Source organism: Histoplasma capsulatum, genomic scaffold, assembly GCF_000149585.1.
Source record: "Histoplasma capsulatum NAm1 scaffold_3 genomic scaffold, whole genome shotgun sequence".
NCBI classification, from domain to species: Eukaryota; Fungi; Ascomycota; class Eurotiomycetes; order Onygenales; family Ajellomycetaceae; genus Histoplasma; species Histoplasma mississippiense.
In genome coordinates, this window is record NW_001813980.1 from 459,421 (window position 1) to 478,434 (window position 19,014).

Sequence of the window (19,014 nt, forward strand, 5' to 3'; positions counted from 1 at the left end):
ATTCATTTTCTTATTGTCGTACATGTCGTCAGATCAACTAAAGAGCATTCGAAGATCCGGGTAGAGCGAGGTAACAGAAGAGAAGAAACAAAGCTATCCATCCCATTAGTACCCAGACCGAAATTAAAAAAAAAAAGAAGAAGAAGAAGAAGAAGAAGAAGAAAAAGCGCCATCTATCTATCTATTATACAAAGTTCATCGCTCCCTCTCCGTGAAAGTCAATCGCAAACAAACTTTGGCGATGTCCCTGAACTCAACTTAGTTAGCGCTTAACTTTAATAACAAGAAAGAAAAGAAAAAGAAAAAGAAAACGGGTCCGCCCAGGCCAAAGTTTTAATACATATATATATATATATACAGTATATCTCTATCTTTCCACCCATTTTCATCTAGCCATTGTTTTCATCGACGCTTGAGCTTCCTCACCCCTGCCGTTGTTACCTATCGTTGTGACATTATATTGCCGGGGAACAGAAAATAGAAGGGGAGTGGAATGGTATCGACGACGCCTTCTTCCAAGGAAACTAGGAAATGGAAAAATATGAGGATGATTATATGTTGGAGCGGCAGTGGGCGGGTGAGTGGACGAATGGGATTACTAATCCAGTCAGAAGACAGATGGATAAAACCACGCTAATACAATAATCATCGCTAAAGATAAGGGAGACGAGAATATAGGTGAAAACGAACTAATTGAAACAAGATTCTCGTTCTAGAAATGGATGGGTATAGAGGATGGAGCGAAAGAGAGTGCGAGGAGAGAGTGAAAGAAGGGAAGGAAAGAGAAGGGAAATAAGGGGAGTGTGTATGTACTTTTACAATACAGCAAATGGAAAAAATGGTAGAGAAAAAAGTGCATATGAAATGGTAAAATGAAAAAGCATATGCTCCGGTGATATTTCTGCGGGGTTTTTTTGTGACTTGGGTGTGGAATGTAGTGGTCCTCTCCTCCTCTCCTCGTTCCTTTTCTTTCCATCTTTAGAAGCATCCAAATAATTTTTTATCTGCAAAAAAGGCAGGGGGTTGAGGGCTTTTTTGATCTGGTTCTGTGTTTTGGTACAAGTATGACTTTCCATCTATCCATTATCTCCCCGTCCACAATCGACAACCTCCCCTTACACCTTCTATACAAAGTACAAAGTACAATAAAGAAAATAAAACGAGCATAATTCAGAAACGAACGAAAAACCAACCAAACAACTAGCGCTTGCCAATGGGCGGTCTCCCAACGGGCGGACTATACACGATCTTCCGCGATTTGATAGGTGCCCACTTATATCTCTTAACCCAGATGCTGATGGCAGTGAGCATAGCAGTGATGGCAAGAGTCTTGAGGCCCATCTTTTTTCGCTCATCCATCTCCGGTTCTGCCGCCCAGTTTAGGAACTCCGTTACGTCCTTGGCCATTTGCGAGGTGGTGGCGGGTGTGCCGTCTTCGTATTCGACAAGGCCATCGAAGAGGACGCGGGCCATTGCGATTCCTGATATCAATTTCCCTAAGTAAAAATTTACACTCTCGGAGAATTCAGCATCGTTATTTCTTACCAGTTCCGGGGAAGTAGGGATTAAAGTTCAATCCCTCCTGTACTGTGGCACCCGCAGGCGGCTCATCGGGATATCCAGTTAGCAAGTTGAAGATGTAATCACAGCCGCCATGGCGGGCCTTGACTATCAAACTCAAATCTGGTGGTAGAGCGCTGTTGTTTGCGGCGCGGGCAGCCTCGTCATTCTTGTAGGGCGGGGGAATATAGTCGGACAATTTGCCTGGCCGCTTCTCGATTTCGCCTTGGTCATTGGGTTCGGTATCGTACTCGTATTCCTCGGCCATGGCTTTCATCTCGTCCACGGTATGGATGGTGCCGACGAATGCGCGCCATGGCACACGAGTGAGAGAGTGGCAAGCCATGCATACTTCGCGGTAGACTTGGAAGCCACGGCGGAGACTATATATCATCGATTGTACGAATCAGCTACATCTCGTTGTGCATTTGTTTTTTATTTGTGTTTTGTGGGAGAATTAAACTGAGAGGTAATTGGTAGCCTGCATATGAGCCAATGGCCTACTTACGCTTGGTGGTCGAATGTCTTTGTCCATTTTGTGTGTTCCCATGGGTATTTAGCTGGATGTAACCTGGAGAAAAGCAAGTGTTAATATATTTGACGAACAATTTCACATGTATTGTCAATTCCTGTTCAACAATCCTCCAAGAAAAATCTTACCCTTCTTCAGCGGGCGTCATAGCACAAGCCTCTTGGCCATAGAGATGATAATACCATGCCACCGCGCCGACAGCGGTCACAGTGGCAGCCGAGGCGGAGAGGGTCAGGTAGAACGGTGATTCAGCGCGGGACCCAGAAGATGTGGAGGAGGCTCGCTAGAGAAGATGGGGTGTCAACAATATAATCAACAACGTAAGAATGCCATTGATAGAATGACGGCGATCTGGGAAGTCCAATTGGACCTGGAGATTATGTTTGATTGTGCGGGTGGATGGGCACTACCGTTGTTGCGGTTGTCTGGCGGAACGTCTGTCGAGCGAAGATGGCCTTCGTAGGCACATTGCGCGCGACAGATCTGGCGAACATTTTTCTTCAATTCAGAGGATGGAATTCCCGCCAGTGGGAAGGGCCGGAGGGGGTGCTGATGCGGGGAGAAGAGAGGGTACGTTTGTCGTTGAGACCGATATGTGATTTCCGGAGTGGAAGTTTTGAGGTTTGGACATACAAGTAGCTTTGGCTGTATCGGGTTAGCGCGGCAACGGGCTTGGCGCCGGTGACAACAGAAGTCATATGATTGGCGGATAATATTATTTTGTCATGTGATCTCGGCGAAAACCGCGAAGATGAAGGTGTATGATGATTACAATACCATATCTATCTCTGCTTTGTAGTGTTCTGCTTCCCTTCGTCCTAGCTACCTGGGCAACTGGATATGGAAATATAATATACATGCGCGCTCTAGCTCACTGGCATGCTGGCAGCACATCGTCCGCTTGCTCCTGATGCTGCCTCTACTCCGGCCCGCTTCTCCTCTTCCACTCCCAGCGCCAAAGCTCTCACGGCCTGCTCAATAGTACACTTGGAATAGTCTGAGTGTAGCACCAACGATAGGGCCGGAAGCCTGCGCAGACTACGGCCACTCAATCCCTAATAATGCTTGTTAATAGTTTATATGACTTCCGGGGGAGATAGCTAGTATCATTTACCACGCTCGCTTCAGCTACGTCTGCCAATCGTCTAGGTACGGATTCAGGAAACAGCTTGTACCAGAGAACCATCTCCGTGTGGCTGGGGAGATCAAGTGTTTCTGCCGGGCATGAGACGTATTTCAACGGTGTGTTTGGATTGTCCTGGTCGACGCGGACCACATCGAAGGTCGCGCCGTGTATCAAACCGCAGTGATTGAGGTTCTCCAGACAGCTTCGGAATATTTCGTAGATCACTCTACTGGACGGGTTGGGCATGAACTGTTTAATGTCCACCCGGTCGAGGAATGCGGAATCCTGTTCTTTTTGTATCAGCAGGGAAAACACTAAAGAGAGGATGTATTCTCTAGTTTTATCATAAGAAAAGGTCCCACACCAGCGCCGTGATAAGGTTACTAGTGCAGAGTACCACCACATTCTGCCTGTGTCTGAGCCGATCCAGCGCCGTCAAAAGTGCGTTCACGGCACGCATCGCATCAAAAGGCTCGTTTCCGTGCACGCTCTGTTCCCGTTTGGCAATCAATGTCTCCGCCTCGTCGATGAACACACATACAAAAGTATCCGGTTCCTCTTCAAGAATATTCTCAATGTTATCGAACATTCGTGCAACTAGCTTGCCGCTTTCGCTGAAAAATTTACTCCCTAGCGAGTGCGCATTGATTTCTACCATCTTGCTCTGGGGGAATTGTTTGCCCAGGCGGATTGACAGTTTTTGTGCTAATCCACGGCTGAAGTTTAAGTTAGTATCTTTTAATAATGAGAAATTAGGGTATATTATGAATAGAACTATACGCACCAAAGACTCGTCTTTCCAGTCCCTGGTGGACCATAGAGGAGAATGAGCCTGTTCCAATTGATCGTCCAGGTGTTGAGTTTCCTCCGGGAAAACATAACTATTCCTATTAGCCACGCCACAGACACCATTGATCCTGAGACCTGTTCTTTCCTTTTCTTCTTTAAGAATAATAACGATGACATACGCATCCTGTTCACCGCTCGAAGCAATGTCGACGGTATCAGCTCATCAAACAGAAGTCTATTTCAACGCAGTGATTCATTGTCAATACAACCAACACCTGTGAAATTAATGGGACCCCATGGCAACAAAAACTGATAACATACGATTCCCACAACCCATCCAACTCTTTGCTTGGTAGGCTGATAATCCGTGCCTGCGGACCTTCCTCATCTCTTTTCCCATTGACATCAGCATACGTCGGCTGCGGCGAGTCGTTTATGCTCTCAGATCCATGCAGCTGGTATGCTTGCACGTCCAGTTCGACGTCCTCAAGTCGGTATGCACCGCTCTCCTGCTGGGGCCCTGCGCATTCCATCACCTTTATCACGTCAAGATATTGGCAGTAAGTATCCGTTAGGTCCGCTGTTTATTTTTTGTTTGGTTTTTGGTCAGTCTTAATTCCTGTGGCAATTCAGTTGGATTAATTATAATGATTTTCACAAGTTTGCTCTACTATCTCACAGAAGGAGGTTATCTCCTGTCCCAAGCTTAGGACAGCGAAAGTTTCCAGGAGCCACTTTGTGACTTCATCACGGACCTATTTGCGTAAGGATATTTTGTTCATGTTTAGATATCATTATAAAAAGAGTAGAAATGACGGAGTGGTGTGTAATCGATGGATCAAACTAAGCACCCACGATGTCTGTCCGGACAATGATGTTTCCCTCATTCCTGATACGTGCTTCGACGTGGAGGATAGGCTTGGAAATGGTCCCCGTCCCTCTGGGTGGGAATCCCATTGTGAATGTAATATAGATGGAAAGGTAGACGGACTACGATAAGGAAAACGTTAAGAAATGCAACAGATGTGGCAAATGAATCTCTCTGGCTATTGTGTTGACGGTGCATTTGCTAGGAGGTTGATAGAACGAGGAAAGGAGGTCAAGGGGTAAATAAAGGGGCTTGCTTATTAGAGGCGAGATGTTGTTCCCAGCACAGCAAGAGAGAATTCGGACTCCAACACGGCCACGCATTGATGCGCTCAACCATCACAGGACACTCCGGGTTTCAGACATCATATACGGTAGATAAACTGATAGAATGGCAGGGATAACCATAACCAAGGTAGTGAGATAAAAGGGAAATAAGGAAAATCGCTGTTGACCAAACAACACATGGAGATGTGTATTAATGGCACAGGAGAGCACCAATGTTTTTCATGTACACTACTTTAAAAACATCATGCGTAGATGTACTCTGCAATTCCCCAAGCATTCAATAATAAAGGAGAAAAGAAAAGAAAAGAACTGGTGGTTTGGTGTGAGATGATCTCGAGTTCGCCCAGGCAGTCTCGGTTACAAAGGGTGTGGAAGAAAAGTCCTTTCACAGGCCAGAAATGTATAAGCATGTTATATGCCAACTGGCATTGTGTGTTTAGAGGCTTGAGACCTAACCCTTGACCATCAAGTTAGGCACTAAGGCCCCATAACTTCTACTGCGAGGACTGGATTTGTTTCTTCGACCTCCGCCCAGGTGGTATTGAGATTTCCATTATTTAACATTTCTAGCGTGTATTTACAAGGACTTGTTATTTTCCATACCTCCGGACTGCACTTTCATGCATGATTTCGCTATTCCAACCAATTTGCCGAAGACACCCTCACATATCTCGAATCCAAGGGGCAATCCCTCCCGCGTGGATATTTTATTTAATATGGGGTCCCCGCCGCTCCATTTCCAGCCATGCAGATCCGCAAAGATCTGATAAATGATCTGATATTACGTAGCTCCTAACGTCCCCATGCAACACTGTCAGCGATCCGGGTGCAGCAGCTGGGAATGATTCCCCCGTTTACCTCGCTACATTGATCGCGAGCCCAATTGATTTCCGCCCTTTTTACTGACACAGAACCCCAGACTACTCTTGGAGCCGTGATGTCGGGTTTTGCAAAGGCTCAGGTCTCTGGTGGGAGGCCGCCGCGGAAGGATATCCTTGCCTCGCTGAAAATGGCGCAGCTGGAGATTTCTAAACCAGCCCTCCCTGTTGGTGAGTATGGAGAGTAGTAGTTTACTCTTTTGTTCATACATACGCCATGCATGGGCGTGGAAAGCTGCTTTGCTGACAATTGCCGGCTTTAGAAATATTAGCCTCCATCCTAGATTACCTTTCACCCACCGACCTTATCAGAGTTGCCAGAGCTTCAAGGTTAATGCGAGAGATGGTGTACGAAGATTCAAGATGGGTACAAAGACTGAAGCGGATTGGCTGTTGGGATGAATTGGAGGCAAGGAAGTTGGCAGAGCAGTCGAATCCGTATCTCCATGGTCAGCTCTCTATGGCTGTGCCGACTGTACACGTCCAGGCTCCACTGTCTAGTACACCTCTTAAAGAGGACACGGCGGGAGGGATTGTAATTACCAATACGACGAAAACCAGACCGAGCGCCTTTAGTAGTGTTGAGCACATTACGGAACCGGGATCAAATAAATTTATCGACCCGAAGGGGTCGGCCGCTTTATCCGTTTTGTCCCGTGTTCGATCTATACGTGGGAAGGCGAGAGAGGAATACGGAAAGATCCATGCAGTGCTTTATCCCTTCTATAACGATATTGACAAAACGGGAGGCTCGATGGATAGTATGGTTTTCCGGGTGTACGATACGCCTGAAGACCAAGCTCAGATGCTGTCTTCACTGCATGCCTTCGCGAAATGCGATACTGCCATTAGCGGGGAGGCGAGACAAGATAAAGTCTCTCGTGCTGTATCTCTTTTTGAAATGGCTGCACTGCGGGAATTTGAAAGTGGTTACGAACAGGGAGATATCGATGGCCAAATGCGAAAATATGCACGTGTACTGACCACGCTGAATGGTGGCGGTGCCGCTATGGATTATTTCTTTGAACACAATCACCTTTTTGCACGGAAGCGCGATTTTGGAAGCCCGTCAGATTGTGTCGACAATGACACTAATGCTGTGAAGTTGGGCCATTCGCAGGCATTCCTCACTCGCCTAAATGTTGCGTATAACGAGGAACTTGCTATTATAGATATGTGTTTTTCTACGCCTACAAAGGTTTCAACACTATTTTTAGATAAGGTCGAGAAGGATATATTGACTCCTTACTTTACTGCCCTTTTTACCGACCTCCGCTCCCGGAACGTTGAGTCGTACCTTAGGGCTGTTTCAGGAACGTTTGTGCAGACATTGCATTTCACCCAGGAATTGCGCAAACCGGTTCAAAATTCTGGCGACGACTTTGTCGAGGCGGCGAATAGAATCGTTAAAACTATATTTGAGCCTTGCCTTGATCAGTATCTCACGGACGAACTCAATCACTTCCGCAAGCATTGTGAAGTTGTCGTGTCGGAATGGGATAGACAACTTTCGGAGCAAGCAGCATCCACGGAATCCTTCTACATGTCCAATGTCAACCGACAAGCTGATAAAAAAGACTTTCTCACTTCGTTTAAAAAGGTACTTATGGCTCCTGTAAACATTCTACCCAATTTCTCTTCTATGATGTCCAATGACTCAAAAGCGGACAACGCGGAGAAAGATGCACAACTGCATGATCCAACATATATCCCAAACCCCAAGTTTGCAACACCCGTGTCAATTCCATCCACGCCCTCGGCACCGTCAAATGACCTTCCCACAACGGAACTTGCTGCGAAAGCTGCAATCTTGAACTCAAGACTCGAGGGAATACGCTCCTTGTTCAGCATCGAAGTAGCCCTCGATTTAGTCCACGTTGCCAAAGTTAGTCTAGAAAGAGCTGCCCAGTTCCTAAAACTGGGAGGCAAATCCGGGAATGATGCGAAATTGCAATGCGAGTCTATTTTCGTCTCCCTTTTGCACATCCTCGGCCATCGGCATGTCATTGCAGGTTTCGATAAAGCCGTCGACCACCTTTCTCAATATCGTCCTCGATACGAGGAGAAGCATGACGGCAAGGGCGTGGAGCCATTAGTCACCTTCCTGGAACTGGTCAATGTCGGCGATCTGATTCTCCAGATGATGGACGTCTTCTACGAGCAGGAGCTTGTTGCAGCGAAACTGACGGATCGGAGCGACTTCCTTGATCCAGCAGTGAAGGAGAAGAAAAAATTCGAGCAGATGCTGGATGAGCGGGTTGCGGCGGGTCTTAACAAGGGGATAGACGTGCTTATGGACGAAGTTGATTACCTACTGGCGACGAAGCAGCCTGCGACTGATTTTAACCCGGAGGCAGGCCCTACCCGTCGGAATACGAGTGATGTTGGGCCAAGCGAGGCGGCGAAGGCGGTTGTGGAAGTTATTTCGTCGCATACGCGCATGCTTGTGGGGAGCACAGACAAGAGTACACTTGAGGTGTTTAATCAGGAGATCGGCCTTCGGCTTTTTGCGTCGCTGTGCAAACATCTAAAAATGCAGCGTATTGCGGTAGAGGGATCCATTAAACTTATCAGGTAAAGTTGAAAATCCCAACCGAATATTCATATGGATTTGCAAACATGGTTATGGTAGCTTACTCTCTACATTTTTCTTGAGCAATAGCGACATGAACCATTACTTCAACCTCATCAAAACTATGAAAAACGATCAGTTGCTCCAGTACTTTATTGCCCTCCGGGAACTTTCACAGGTCTACCTTATTGACCCGTCTGATTCCAAGGAGATGGCCACTATCATCGCTGATGGTGACCGGTTTCAGGGCATCTTTCGCGCTGAGGAGGTATATGAATTTGCCACCAGACGCGCGGATTGGTATCAGGTTAAAAAAAGTGTAGAAGGGGCTATGTTTGGTATTGGATGCTTCGTGATGTGAATTGGATGTTCTCCTCGACGGACCTCTGTGGGTTTTGATACCTGGACTTTCGTGATGTTCAACTTAGGTAAAACGCCGTCCCAGCTTCTGGGTGCAGCTATGGCTGGTTAGTTAATGGATACAGCTAATGGTGGCGCCGCCGTCCATAATCAATGTTTGATCCTCCACTTTTCCGTCTCTCTCTCCAGCAAAATCTCCCAACCCAAGCACTCCACTGATTACATAATCCGAATAAAAACCTGTCGATGTTTCTATAGGCGCCGTCAACTTCCAGGGGTTTTCGACAACACTCACGAGAGGCCAGTCAAAGAAAGCCATGACCCCGGCCCTGATACACACGGTCTACAAAGATGTTTTGCATCATGTCTCCTCCAAATTTTCTTGGATCATGACATTCCCGCCAGTCACAAGTATGTTTTGCTTTCTGTCACTTACTGCAAGTAGGATCGGTTTTCCTACACGCCATGATAGCATTATTTTTTAATTTCTGTCGTTGAATTATAGTCACAACATGTAAAAGCTTTTATGGTTATATTTAGGTATATCTGTATTTTCTTTTGTTATTTGTGATATATTCTCCTTTCAACCTTCTTGCTACCCGCCGGAAAGGTCAGGGCAAAGAAATAACGTTCTTGTTCGCATTCAAGTCTATACCCTCGAGTTTGCTCAACCGTCGCCTGCCGTACAAAAGGATATCCATCTGTGCATGATATTATTATTGTCCATATTTATCGCTCTGGCACGCTTTAAGGCACTTGTTTCGTCTTCTGATTATCATCAATACGATTTATGCAACCATTAGGCCCCCATTCAATAACCATTAAATCCTTTCCACCAACCCCGGAAATGCTAAAGTCATCACATCCCCTCACCATCTTCTGTTTTCTCCTATATTTTTCTGGCACCTTCGCAGCCCCTTCCCTAGTTATATTTACGGTTACGGTTACGGTCCCTGCCTTACCTACACCACATCAAACGTCACCTGCTATCCCGCGCTCATATGCTTCCGACAGAGTATTTCAGAATACTATCCTCACTGTCACAAACAGATACAGGCGCGAGCACAACGCCACAGCACTCACATGGAACCGCACTCTCGAATCCAGCTCGATGCGTTGGGCACGTCAATGTCACTGGGCTCACTCCGTACGTATCTCTTCGGGATGAATTATAGTACCGCACATACCTCGTCCCGTGTTTCGAAATTTCAGCGCATCGATATGTTCATCTTATTATTTATAAATATATATATATATATGTGTGTGTGTGTGTGTGTGTGTGTGTGTGCACAGTACAATAGTTTTTCCACATCCAGCTAACAAACACACCCACACAGACTAGCGGTGAAAACCTCGCCATGGGCTATGCGAACGTCACGGCTTCAGTCCAGGGATGGGGCGATGAACGAACTCATTTCAACTTCAATAAGCCCCACTTCACACATGAGACGGGCCATTTTTCACAGCTGGTCTGGAAGGCCACCAGGACTGTAGGGTGTGCGAGGTTCAATTGTGGAGATTATAAAAAGAGGAGAGATAGTGATGATGCGTATGGATGGTACATTGTTTGTCAATATTTCCCAGTGGGGAACATTATAGGGAGAAAGTTTTTTGAGGAGAACGTTCAGGATAGGGTCCATGGTGGTGCCGTGAAGTTGATGACTGGGGTATATGAGGGATGGGGGTTGGTGGTTACATTGTTTGCAATGCTTCTGGGGATTTTGGGTCCGGGTTAGATTGGCAGGTACTGATAATTTTGCAGTTGTTAGGTTGGTTTGTCCTTGCCACATTATGCATCATACGTCGAGGTCGAGTCATGTTCATTTCCACTATATACCCAGGTAACCGTGCCATGCTTACTCTCTCTAGTGAGTGCGCCACAGCGTACAGAAAACCACAGCGTATGGAAAATATTTTGAATATAGTGATCTTCGAAAATTAATTAATAACCACCACCACATCTATCTATAACATAAAGATTATCTATATACTCATTAGAAGGTGTAGAATCCACTGTAGATTGAGATTCTATAGAATTATCTTGTTGTGATTGAGTGGCTGTAGATTTTGTAGGTTTGATTTCAATTGACTGAAGATTTTTATTGAATATCTTTTTCATCTCATCTGCTCTATGAATTGTGATTTTGTGATTGACATTTTTAATAGTGAGGATTCTGTCTATTTGCATCTGCCTGTGGGAGAATTTAATGATCTGATGTCTATTTACTTGATAATGATCTGCAAGTTCACCCTCACAGTGTGTGTTCAATTCCATCTGGATCATGCTACCCTTGAAGATTTTGTTCAACTGCTTTGTCAAATCAGATGTAAAAGTATTCTTCACATCTTGTAAGATCTTGACTGCTGCATTGATTTGATAATGTAGTTTTGCAACTGTCTCTGAAGAGATTAATTGTGAAGAGGCAGTTGACAGTCAATCTGCAGATAGTGGGATAAAGTAATTGCATACATCATCATCATCATCATATATGTTGAGATCTGGGGCATCATCAATGGTAAGAGGTCTCAATCAATTGAGAATTATATCATGATTAACTGGATACATTCCGCGGTCGGTAAGCCAGCTCTCACAGTGCCAGGTTTGAATGCTTGCAGTTGAACACTCTTCAGATTAGCAAGGAATTGTCTGCCGTCATACTGCTCATATTCATAGCAGGCGGCCTCATTAACTGCCTTTGTATGATAATGCTTATACTGCTGAAAAGGTACATCATCAAGAGGTTGTAGAATATAACTTGTATGAAATAGAAATCTGAATACAATAATCTTATGAAAGTCACAGTATTGAATGAATTCTTCTGTGAGATGAGAATCATGATTGTTTATTAGTAACAGTCAATGACTACTCATTGACACTTTTTTATCATCTTATTGAATTGCTTGATCCATTCAAATCTAATCTCATCATTTATGAAGCCAGATTTGAATGCAGTAATGATGTAATTGTCAGATAAGTTGAAGTGTGTATATTAATCCTCTAGATAAATCTTTAATTTCATTATAATCAATGAATTCAATATTGTGTCATCTGCACTGACACACTCCACCACTGTTATTAACCTGCAGGAGTATGATGACTGTATGATGAAATTCATATTTTTAAAGACAGTTATAACTCACTGTTCACATTCTTCTTCTTCTTGAAATTCAATTTCATCAAAGTTGTAGATATTGCAAGGGAAAAAGTGATATTGATTGAAGACAGCTTCATATCAATCAAATCAGTTGATAATGAAGCTTATATTCTCACAAATATCTATTTTGAATTCATAAGCTTTTACTTGATTCATTCATAATCTGACAGATGTTTGATGAATTGATATGCTCACACTTTGTTTACTGTAAGAGGTGTGATCTCTGGATCTGTATGATGCTGTCTCAACATGCAGTCCACAGTGGCTTTGATATGCTCAATGATGAGTGGGTAAAAATTAATATTCAACTGATGAATTCATATCTTAATTGCCTTCTTCTGACTGTCATTCAATGCTCTATTCAGTGGAACCTTCATAGTTCTTGATTTCTTTCTGTTGATCCTTCCATACAAGATGGCATATGAGACTTTGAATTTTTGTGACAGAGATGTGATTTTTAATTTTGAATTGTTTTTGTACATATCAACAGCTCTTTACAACTGCTTCTCAGTAATTAGAAGATTTAGACATGGTTATAATTAATGATGATTATATGAAGATGAAAAATGACGATATTGATAATATTTTCTGTACACCGTGGTTTTCCGTACGCTGTGGCGCACTCGCTAGAGAGAGTGAGTAAGCATGGCACGGTTATCTCCTCATGGTTAGGTTTTGCCCCAATTAGCGTGGTTTCAATTAGTGTATATTATACGGCATATAATATATTGACCGGTTAAAGTGATTTTGGTATTAGTCAGTATTAGCGTATTTAAAAAAGCTCTAATTAAGGATTCGCATCATAATTACTCTATCAAACCATTTCATGGAATTCCTTTCAACATTGAATTTTCAAACAAAAAGGTGTTTGATATGTTGAACAATTAAAATATGATATGTCAGTTCATTCACATTTCTGAATAAAAGCATCTGCAATTACTTCAATATCTATCTTGTCACATAGCTGCAGTATTACATTCTTGCTGAGTCAATCAACAATGACTAGAATGTTTATAGAACCTCCACTTTTGAATAAAGAAACTGCAAAGTCAATTGCTATATCATATCAAATTCATTTAAAAATAGGCAGGGGTTTCAACATTTCTTTTCATCATTCATGCTATGCTGTTACTGAGCCACAGTGATTGCAATTGTGTACTTATTATTATTATTTTTCCATTATAGATGTATGTAGTCAGTGACTATGACATCTACCTAAAATACTCCAGGATTTTTCAACTTAAGAATAAGCTAATATACAAAGTCAATTTAATACATGCAATAGCAGAATTCCAGCCCAGAATCAAACAACTATTCAAACTATTCAATTTAAGAAAGAATGTCAAAAGAATGACAACAAATCAATATATTGAATTCAAAACAAATGAAATAAAAAGTATAAAAAACGGCAGCTATTAAAAGAAAAGAAAGCATTCACAAATCAAACTTTTTAAAACAAGTCAAAATCAAAAATAATCAAAGTGAAATAAATTTCAAAGCAAAAGTAACAAAATAAAAATAAAAACAAGAACAAAAATTAAAGCAAATACATAGAAACAAATGAAAAAAGAAAAACAAAAATTGAATTCATTATCAGATTAAACTATTCAATTGAAATCTTATAGCAATATTTGATTCTTTCAAATATTCAATCAAGAATTTATTTCCAGTTTTTGTATTGAATAAAAGTTTTAGATTTAACTATGTCAATTCAAACTTCTCTTTCAATCTCAATTTTAACTCTGTATGCTTTGTACAAAGTAAAAGAAGATGCTCTGGGTTTTCATATAACTGACAATTTGAACATAAATCACATAAATCATTTCTAATCTTTGTTAAATATGATTTAAAATAACCATGTCCAAATTTTAGCTGCATTCTTGTAGCAAAAAGTTTCTTTTTACATTTTATTGAGCAAGCTTTCCATTTTGGCTTAGTTTCAAACCTGGAATAATGTACACTCTTTTTTTATAAAAACCAGATATCTTGCCATTTTTGCAAACATGATTCTCTTATTTTTCTCTTAATATAAACTTATATTACAATTCTTTAAAAGCAGATTTCTAATTCAGTTGCTTTTTTTGCAGCTTTATTAGCCATTTCATTGCCATATATACCTACGTGAGCAGGCACCCAGTGAAGATGAATAGAACAATTGAGTGAGATTTTTCTTTGAATATTTTGAAGACTTTTCAAAATCAGCTTTAGCATTGACTGTCCACTGCTGATTTTATTACTTTGAAGCCTTTTAAGCCCAGCTTGACTATCAGAGAATATCCAAACATGCTCAAATCTTTTCTATTGTTCAATCTTCATCTCAACCAATTTGAAAGCTCTTGAAATTGCAAATAATTCAGCATTAACAACTTCTGACTCTTTTTCAATTTGCCAAGAATCAAGAATATAGTTTTTATCATTTTCTGAATATGCTATTCTAGCTCCAAGATTGCCTGTTTTCTCACATTTTGAGCCATCAGTGTATATAAGAATTGCTTTGTTTTTCATTTGTTTTAGAAGATTTAAATGTTGTTCAGTCTGAACTTCTTTTGAAAGTTGACTAATATTTAAATTAATAAGACTAACAAGATCTTTCTTTCAAGGAGAGAGATTTTCAAAGACCATTTTTTCCACATTTAAACTAGAGAAACTGTTTTTAATCATGGAGTAAATTCTAAATAACTGAGATGGTATCTTCTTTCTTTGCACAGATGTTGAATTATCAGATGAATTTATTTCATTCCAATCAAAATATGACTCCCAATTCAGATCTACTCCAGTTGATCCACTTGGAAAAGAAGTTGAGATTCTTTTTCTAATTAAATGATTAGAATATAATTTCATAATTCTGAGAGTATAATTCTTACAGATTTTATCAAATCTCACTTGTGGTGGTGATAGAGAGGCTTCAATCTCCATGGCTTTAATTGAAGAGGTTTTAAATACCCGCAATATTTTTCTTAAAGCTGAATTTTGAAGCTTTTGAAACCTCCCTACAAAACTCTTTTGATTTTTCCACTATATTTGAACTGCAAAGTCTGAAACAGAGGTTATACAAGCAATATACAATTGTCTCATTGCTTGAAAAGACAAGCCTCTCTCAGTATTTGAAAGTTTTAAAATACTATTTAAGATTCTTTCAACACTTGCAACTTTGATATGAACATGAGATTTAAAATTTAACTGAGAATCTAACCAGACACCAAGCCATCTAACTGAATTTTTTGGTTTAACTGAATGGTTTAAAAGCTTAACTTCAGTATCTCTTTCTCTGAAATTTAAATAAAAGTGAATTAATTCAGTTTCATCCATATCAAAAATAATGTTTTTTGATTTTACTTTTTCAATCATTTTAGTTGCTGCTTGCTCAATCAAATTGCAATTATTTACAATTGATTCTGAGCTTAGGACTAGACCCAAATCATCCATATAGCTTGGAGTTCTCACCATAATTGCCATTTGTCTATCAATAAACAGAAACTTGATAAATATAGTAAATAAAATGGGTGAGACTGGGGAACCCTGAGGAACTCCTATTTCAATATCTTGCGAGCTGCTGCAGCTCAATGACAGTTTCCTCACTGAACGCAGAGCTCAGGTCCGGCTGGAGGGGACCACCACAGCAGCACATCAGATGCAATGTGGCACGCCACAGGGGTCTCCTTTGTCACCAATACTGTTCCTTCTGTACCTGGCAGAGCTGCTGTGGCAAAACTCGGAGTTGCGCTTTGGCTATGCGGATGATCTGAACATCTGGCGGGCGACCCACTCACTTGACAACAATGCCACCCTTCTCAGACAGGATATACAGAGTATTCTGAGGTGGGGGGAGATAAACAAGGTGGCCTTCGCACCAGAGAAACTTGAGATGATCCATCTTACAAGAAAGCGACACAATGAGGCACCAGCAGTAGTTGTGTCTGAGGACCTCACTGTTCACCCTGTTACTGCCCCAGCTGGACAGGAGCCAGCACTTCGCTGGCTGGGTGTACACTTCGACAGAAGGCTCACCTGGAGACCACATGTCTCCACCCGGGCAAAGAAGGCAAGGGCCGTGGCCCAGCACATCCGGAGTCTGGGAAAGACCAGAGACGGGCCCCCAGCAGACGCTCTGCGGAAGGCGGTCACCACCTGCGTGGTTCCCTCACTGCTCTATGGCACAGAGGCCTGGTACGGCGGCCGCACGCAGCCAGCAAGGCACACGGGCGGGAGTGGGGAGGTTAGCTCCCGCCTGGGATGGCATGTGGGGACAGTTGAGAAGGTGCTTACTATGGCAGCCAGAGGGGTCCTCCCAGTTTTCCGTACAACGCCCATCGCTACCCTATACCGGGATGCTGGGCTCCCATCAGCAATGGTAGCTCTGGAGGAGGCCAAAATTCGATTCGCGACAAGGCTTCAGGTGGTGGATGAGAAGCACCCACTGGCTTCACGGATAGCACCTCCAATGATCACACGAGGAAGAGGGGCTGGAACCCGGCAGCGCTCAAAGACCAAGATCCAGCGGTTGGGGGCGCTGCTACCTGCAGTCAATAGGCCCACACTTGCCATCCCACACTACTCAGAGGGATGCGGGACAGACCCCACAGAGGGTGTAGACAAAAAGAGTGCTGCTCAGGCATTCAAGAAATGGTGGAGAAGTCAACCCTCAACAGATCTATATGTTTTCTCAGATGGATCAGAACGGAGCCTTGACAACAGCAGGCAGGTGGGCTATGGCTTCATAGTCTATCAGGGAAATAAACAGCTGGCCAGCTTCTCAGCTGCGCTGAGCCCTATGTCACATGTCTTCGACGCTGAGGCAGTTGGTGCCTGCCGGGCATTAGAGTGCGCTGTGAAGCTCCTACCTTGTGTCACAGAGGACAGCAGCAACCCTCAGATCTGGCTCTGCCTCGACAACACCTCAGTCATCTGGGGCATACGGGGCAGTGCAGCAGCCTCCTCAAACTGGGCCTACAACCGCTGCCATGAGCTCCTCAGACAGCACAATGTCGGCCTGAAATGGGCTCCTGGGCATATGGGGATAGAGGGCAATGAGGAAGCAGACCGCTTGGCTAAGCGGGCAGTCTCATCCACTGCAGCCCCAGCCTATGGTCTCGAGGCCACACCCACAGTCAGTGGGGTCCGCACAGTGGCCAAGCAGCTCAGCCAAGAGGCAAGGCGAAAGTGGTGGAGTGGAGCCTGTGGCAGGCTCTCTGACTGGTACCGGGGCTGGAGTTTCAGCAGGCCGACTGTGGAATACCAAGTGAAGGCCCCTCCGGAGCTCACCATGCCACGGCATGCCCTTCACCGCTGGCTCGCACTCCGCTCCTCTCATGGGGACTTCTCCTGGTACCACAGGCGTTTCCAGCATGCAGATGCGAGGCTCACCTGTGTCTGTGGACACAACAAGAGCCCAGAACATTTGGTGCTCTGTCGACACTCACAGAGGCACTTTCTTCACTGGCCCAAGAGGCCAGCAGCACGGCCACACAACCGGGCGACAGCTGTTGCCTATCTAGGGTCTCTGACCCCTACAGACTTTGTAGAACTGCTGGACTTCACGCAGTTCTACACACGGTACTGCACAAGGTAACGCAGCCGGCTGGCTGCAAACCATCTGACAACCCCCGCAGCAGTTCCACGAGGCCGGCCTGCTGAGTACACCCACGGTAGCTAGTGCAACTGCCAGGGACATCACAGTCTATGCAGACAGTACAGATAGCACAACTAGGCTCATCTGTCTCAATTAGCTGTGGTGTAATCAGTACAGTCTACGTGTCTGACTCAGCTGATATGGTTTTGACTGCCGGCATTGTATCTACGCGTGCTCTGCTTTGTTTTCCTCTCGTTTGCCCTTGTCTCTATCGGCTCAAATGCTTCTTCTTCCTTCTTTTCTTTGCTCTCTCTGTCATTCTCTGCTCTTTTCCTGTCACAACCTTCTTCAGTGCTCTCTCCTTCATTATTTATCTTGTCTGTCTTTCTTCTGATGTTAGAAGCACAGACAGCTTTCTGATCAACTGAGAGAGGTATCCCTCTCTGCTCACTATAAAGCCTTCCAGGCACGGCAGCGGCGGTCCCCTCAGGGAACCACACTATAGCCCCACCATGAATGGCCATACGTCGGGCCAGAAGTGGATGCGCAGCTCAGAAAAATCCTTTGCAATGAGCTGAGTCTTCTCAAGAGTTGCCACCTGGATTCTGTTTTCTCTCTCTGTGTACATAGAAATCTCTCCAGCGTAGCACGTCTCCATGCCCTTCGGGAGGCTTCTGAAACACGGGCGCTGCCCGTGTTTTCTCCGGGACGTTAAACCTATACATACATACATACATAAACTGTCAATCTGCTCAATATTGATTTATGGAATTCATACACTCTATTCTCTCTTTATATCTCAGAGTCTGATATTCAGAATATTGCCTGTTTCATCAATGTCTATGCAAAGATTCAGATATTAAAGAACTCAATCATCAATTTTCAGAATTGACAGTCAACCACTTCTGCAGAAATCAAAATATTTCTTAAACAAATTATCTATATAAAAGTATATAAATCTTCAACAATTGGAGATTATTGAAATAAAAATGATGCTCAGAAACCACTTCATTTATTAAAATTTTATATGAAATAAAACTAATTTCAGCAGCTTAAAAGATATATTCATATATTCAATTTTTACAGACTGAAATTTTTCTTCATCCAAAAGCTAGAGTCTTTATACTTCAACTTTCATACAATATATCAGAAATACTACAACTCAGATTCAAATCTTTTCATTGATGAGATGATGATTCAATTTTTTGAACAGTTCAAATATACAGTTAAAATGCCTCAGATGTAGCGTACGCGGCTACATAAAGGTCAAATTATAAGTATAAACACGTTTGATTCTCTAAAAGATGGGAGATGGGCG

General features: G+C 43.2%; 5 protein-coding genes across 5 annotated transcripts; 2 read left to right on the plus strand and 3 right to left on the minus strand.

Moving 5' to 3' along the window:
• Nucleotides 1-1,200: 1,200 nt before the first annotated feature.
• HCAG_03273 (cytochrome c1) lies at nucleotides 1,201-2,586 on the minus strand (the record flags this gene model as incomplete). The annotated part of the gene is made up of 5 exons (XM_001541126.1): nucleotides 1,201-1,481; nucleotides 1,546-1,943; nucleotides 2,069-2,131; nucleotides 2,221-2,375; nucleotides 2,503-2,586. 5 exons carry the CDS (start codon nucleotides 2,584-2,586, stop codon nucleotides 1,201-1,203), a joined length of 981 nt encoding a protein of 326 aa, XP_001541176.1.
• A 372-nt stretch (nucleotides 2,587-2,958) lies between these two features.
• HCAG_03274 (predicted protein) lies at nucleotides 2,959-4,964 on the minus strand (the record flags this gene model as incomplete). Its single annotated transcript, XM_001541127.1, has 7 exons — nucleotides 2,959-3,147; nucleotides 3,207-3,503; nucleotides 3,583-3,923; nucleotides 4,187-4,242; nucleotides 4,329-4,587; nucleotides 4,687-4,762; nucleotides 4,863-4,964. 7 exons carry the CDS (start codon nucleotides 4,962-4,964, stop codon nucleotides 2,959-2,961), a joined length of 1,320 nt encoding a protein of 439 aa, XP_001541177.1.
• A 1,135-nt stretch (nucleotides 4,965-6,099) lies between these two features.
• Nucleotides 6,100-8,973, plus strand: HCAG_03275 (conserved hypothetical protein; the record flags this gene model as incomplete). The annotated part of the gene is made up of 3 exons (XM_001541128.1): nucleotides 6,100-6,211; nucleotides 6,304-8,614; nucleotides 8,673-8,973. The coding sequence occupies 3 exons, from the start codon at nucleotides 6,100-6,102 to the stop codon at nucleotides 8,971-8,973; spliced, it is 2,724 nt and encodes a 907-aa protein (XP_001541178.1).
• A 6,653-nt stretch (nucleotides 8,974-15,626) lies between these two features.
• On the plus strand, nucleotides 15,627-17,696 carry HCAG_03276 (predicted protein; the record flags this gene model as incomplete). The annotated part of the gene is made up of 2 exons (XM_001541129.1): nucleotides 15,627-15,630; nucleotides 15,748-17,696. The coding sequence occupies 2 exons, from the start codon at nucleotides 15,627-15,629 to the stop codon at nucleotides 17,694-17,696; spliced, it is 1,953 nt and encodes a 650-aa protein (XP_001541179.1).
• A 268-nt stretch (nucleotides 17,697-17,964) lies between these two features.
• On the minus strand, nucleotides 17,965-18,354 carry HCAG_03277 (predicted protein; the record flags this gene model as incomplete). The annotated part of the gene is made up of 2 exons (XM_001541130.1): nucleotides 17,965-18,057; nucleotides 18,223-18,354. 2 exons carry the CDS (start codon nucleotides 18,352-18,354, stop codon nucleotides 17,965-17,967), a joined length of 225 nt encoding a protein of 74 aa, XP_001541180.1.
• Between the last annotated feature and the right edge of the window lie 660 nt (nucleotides 18,355-19,014).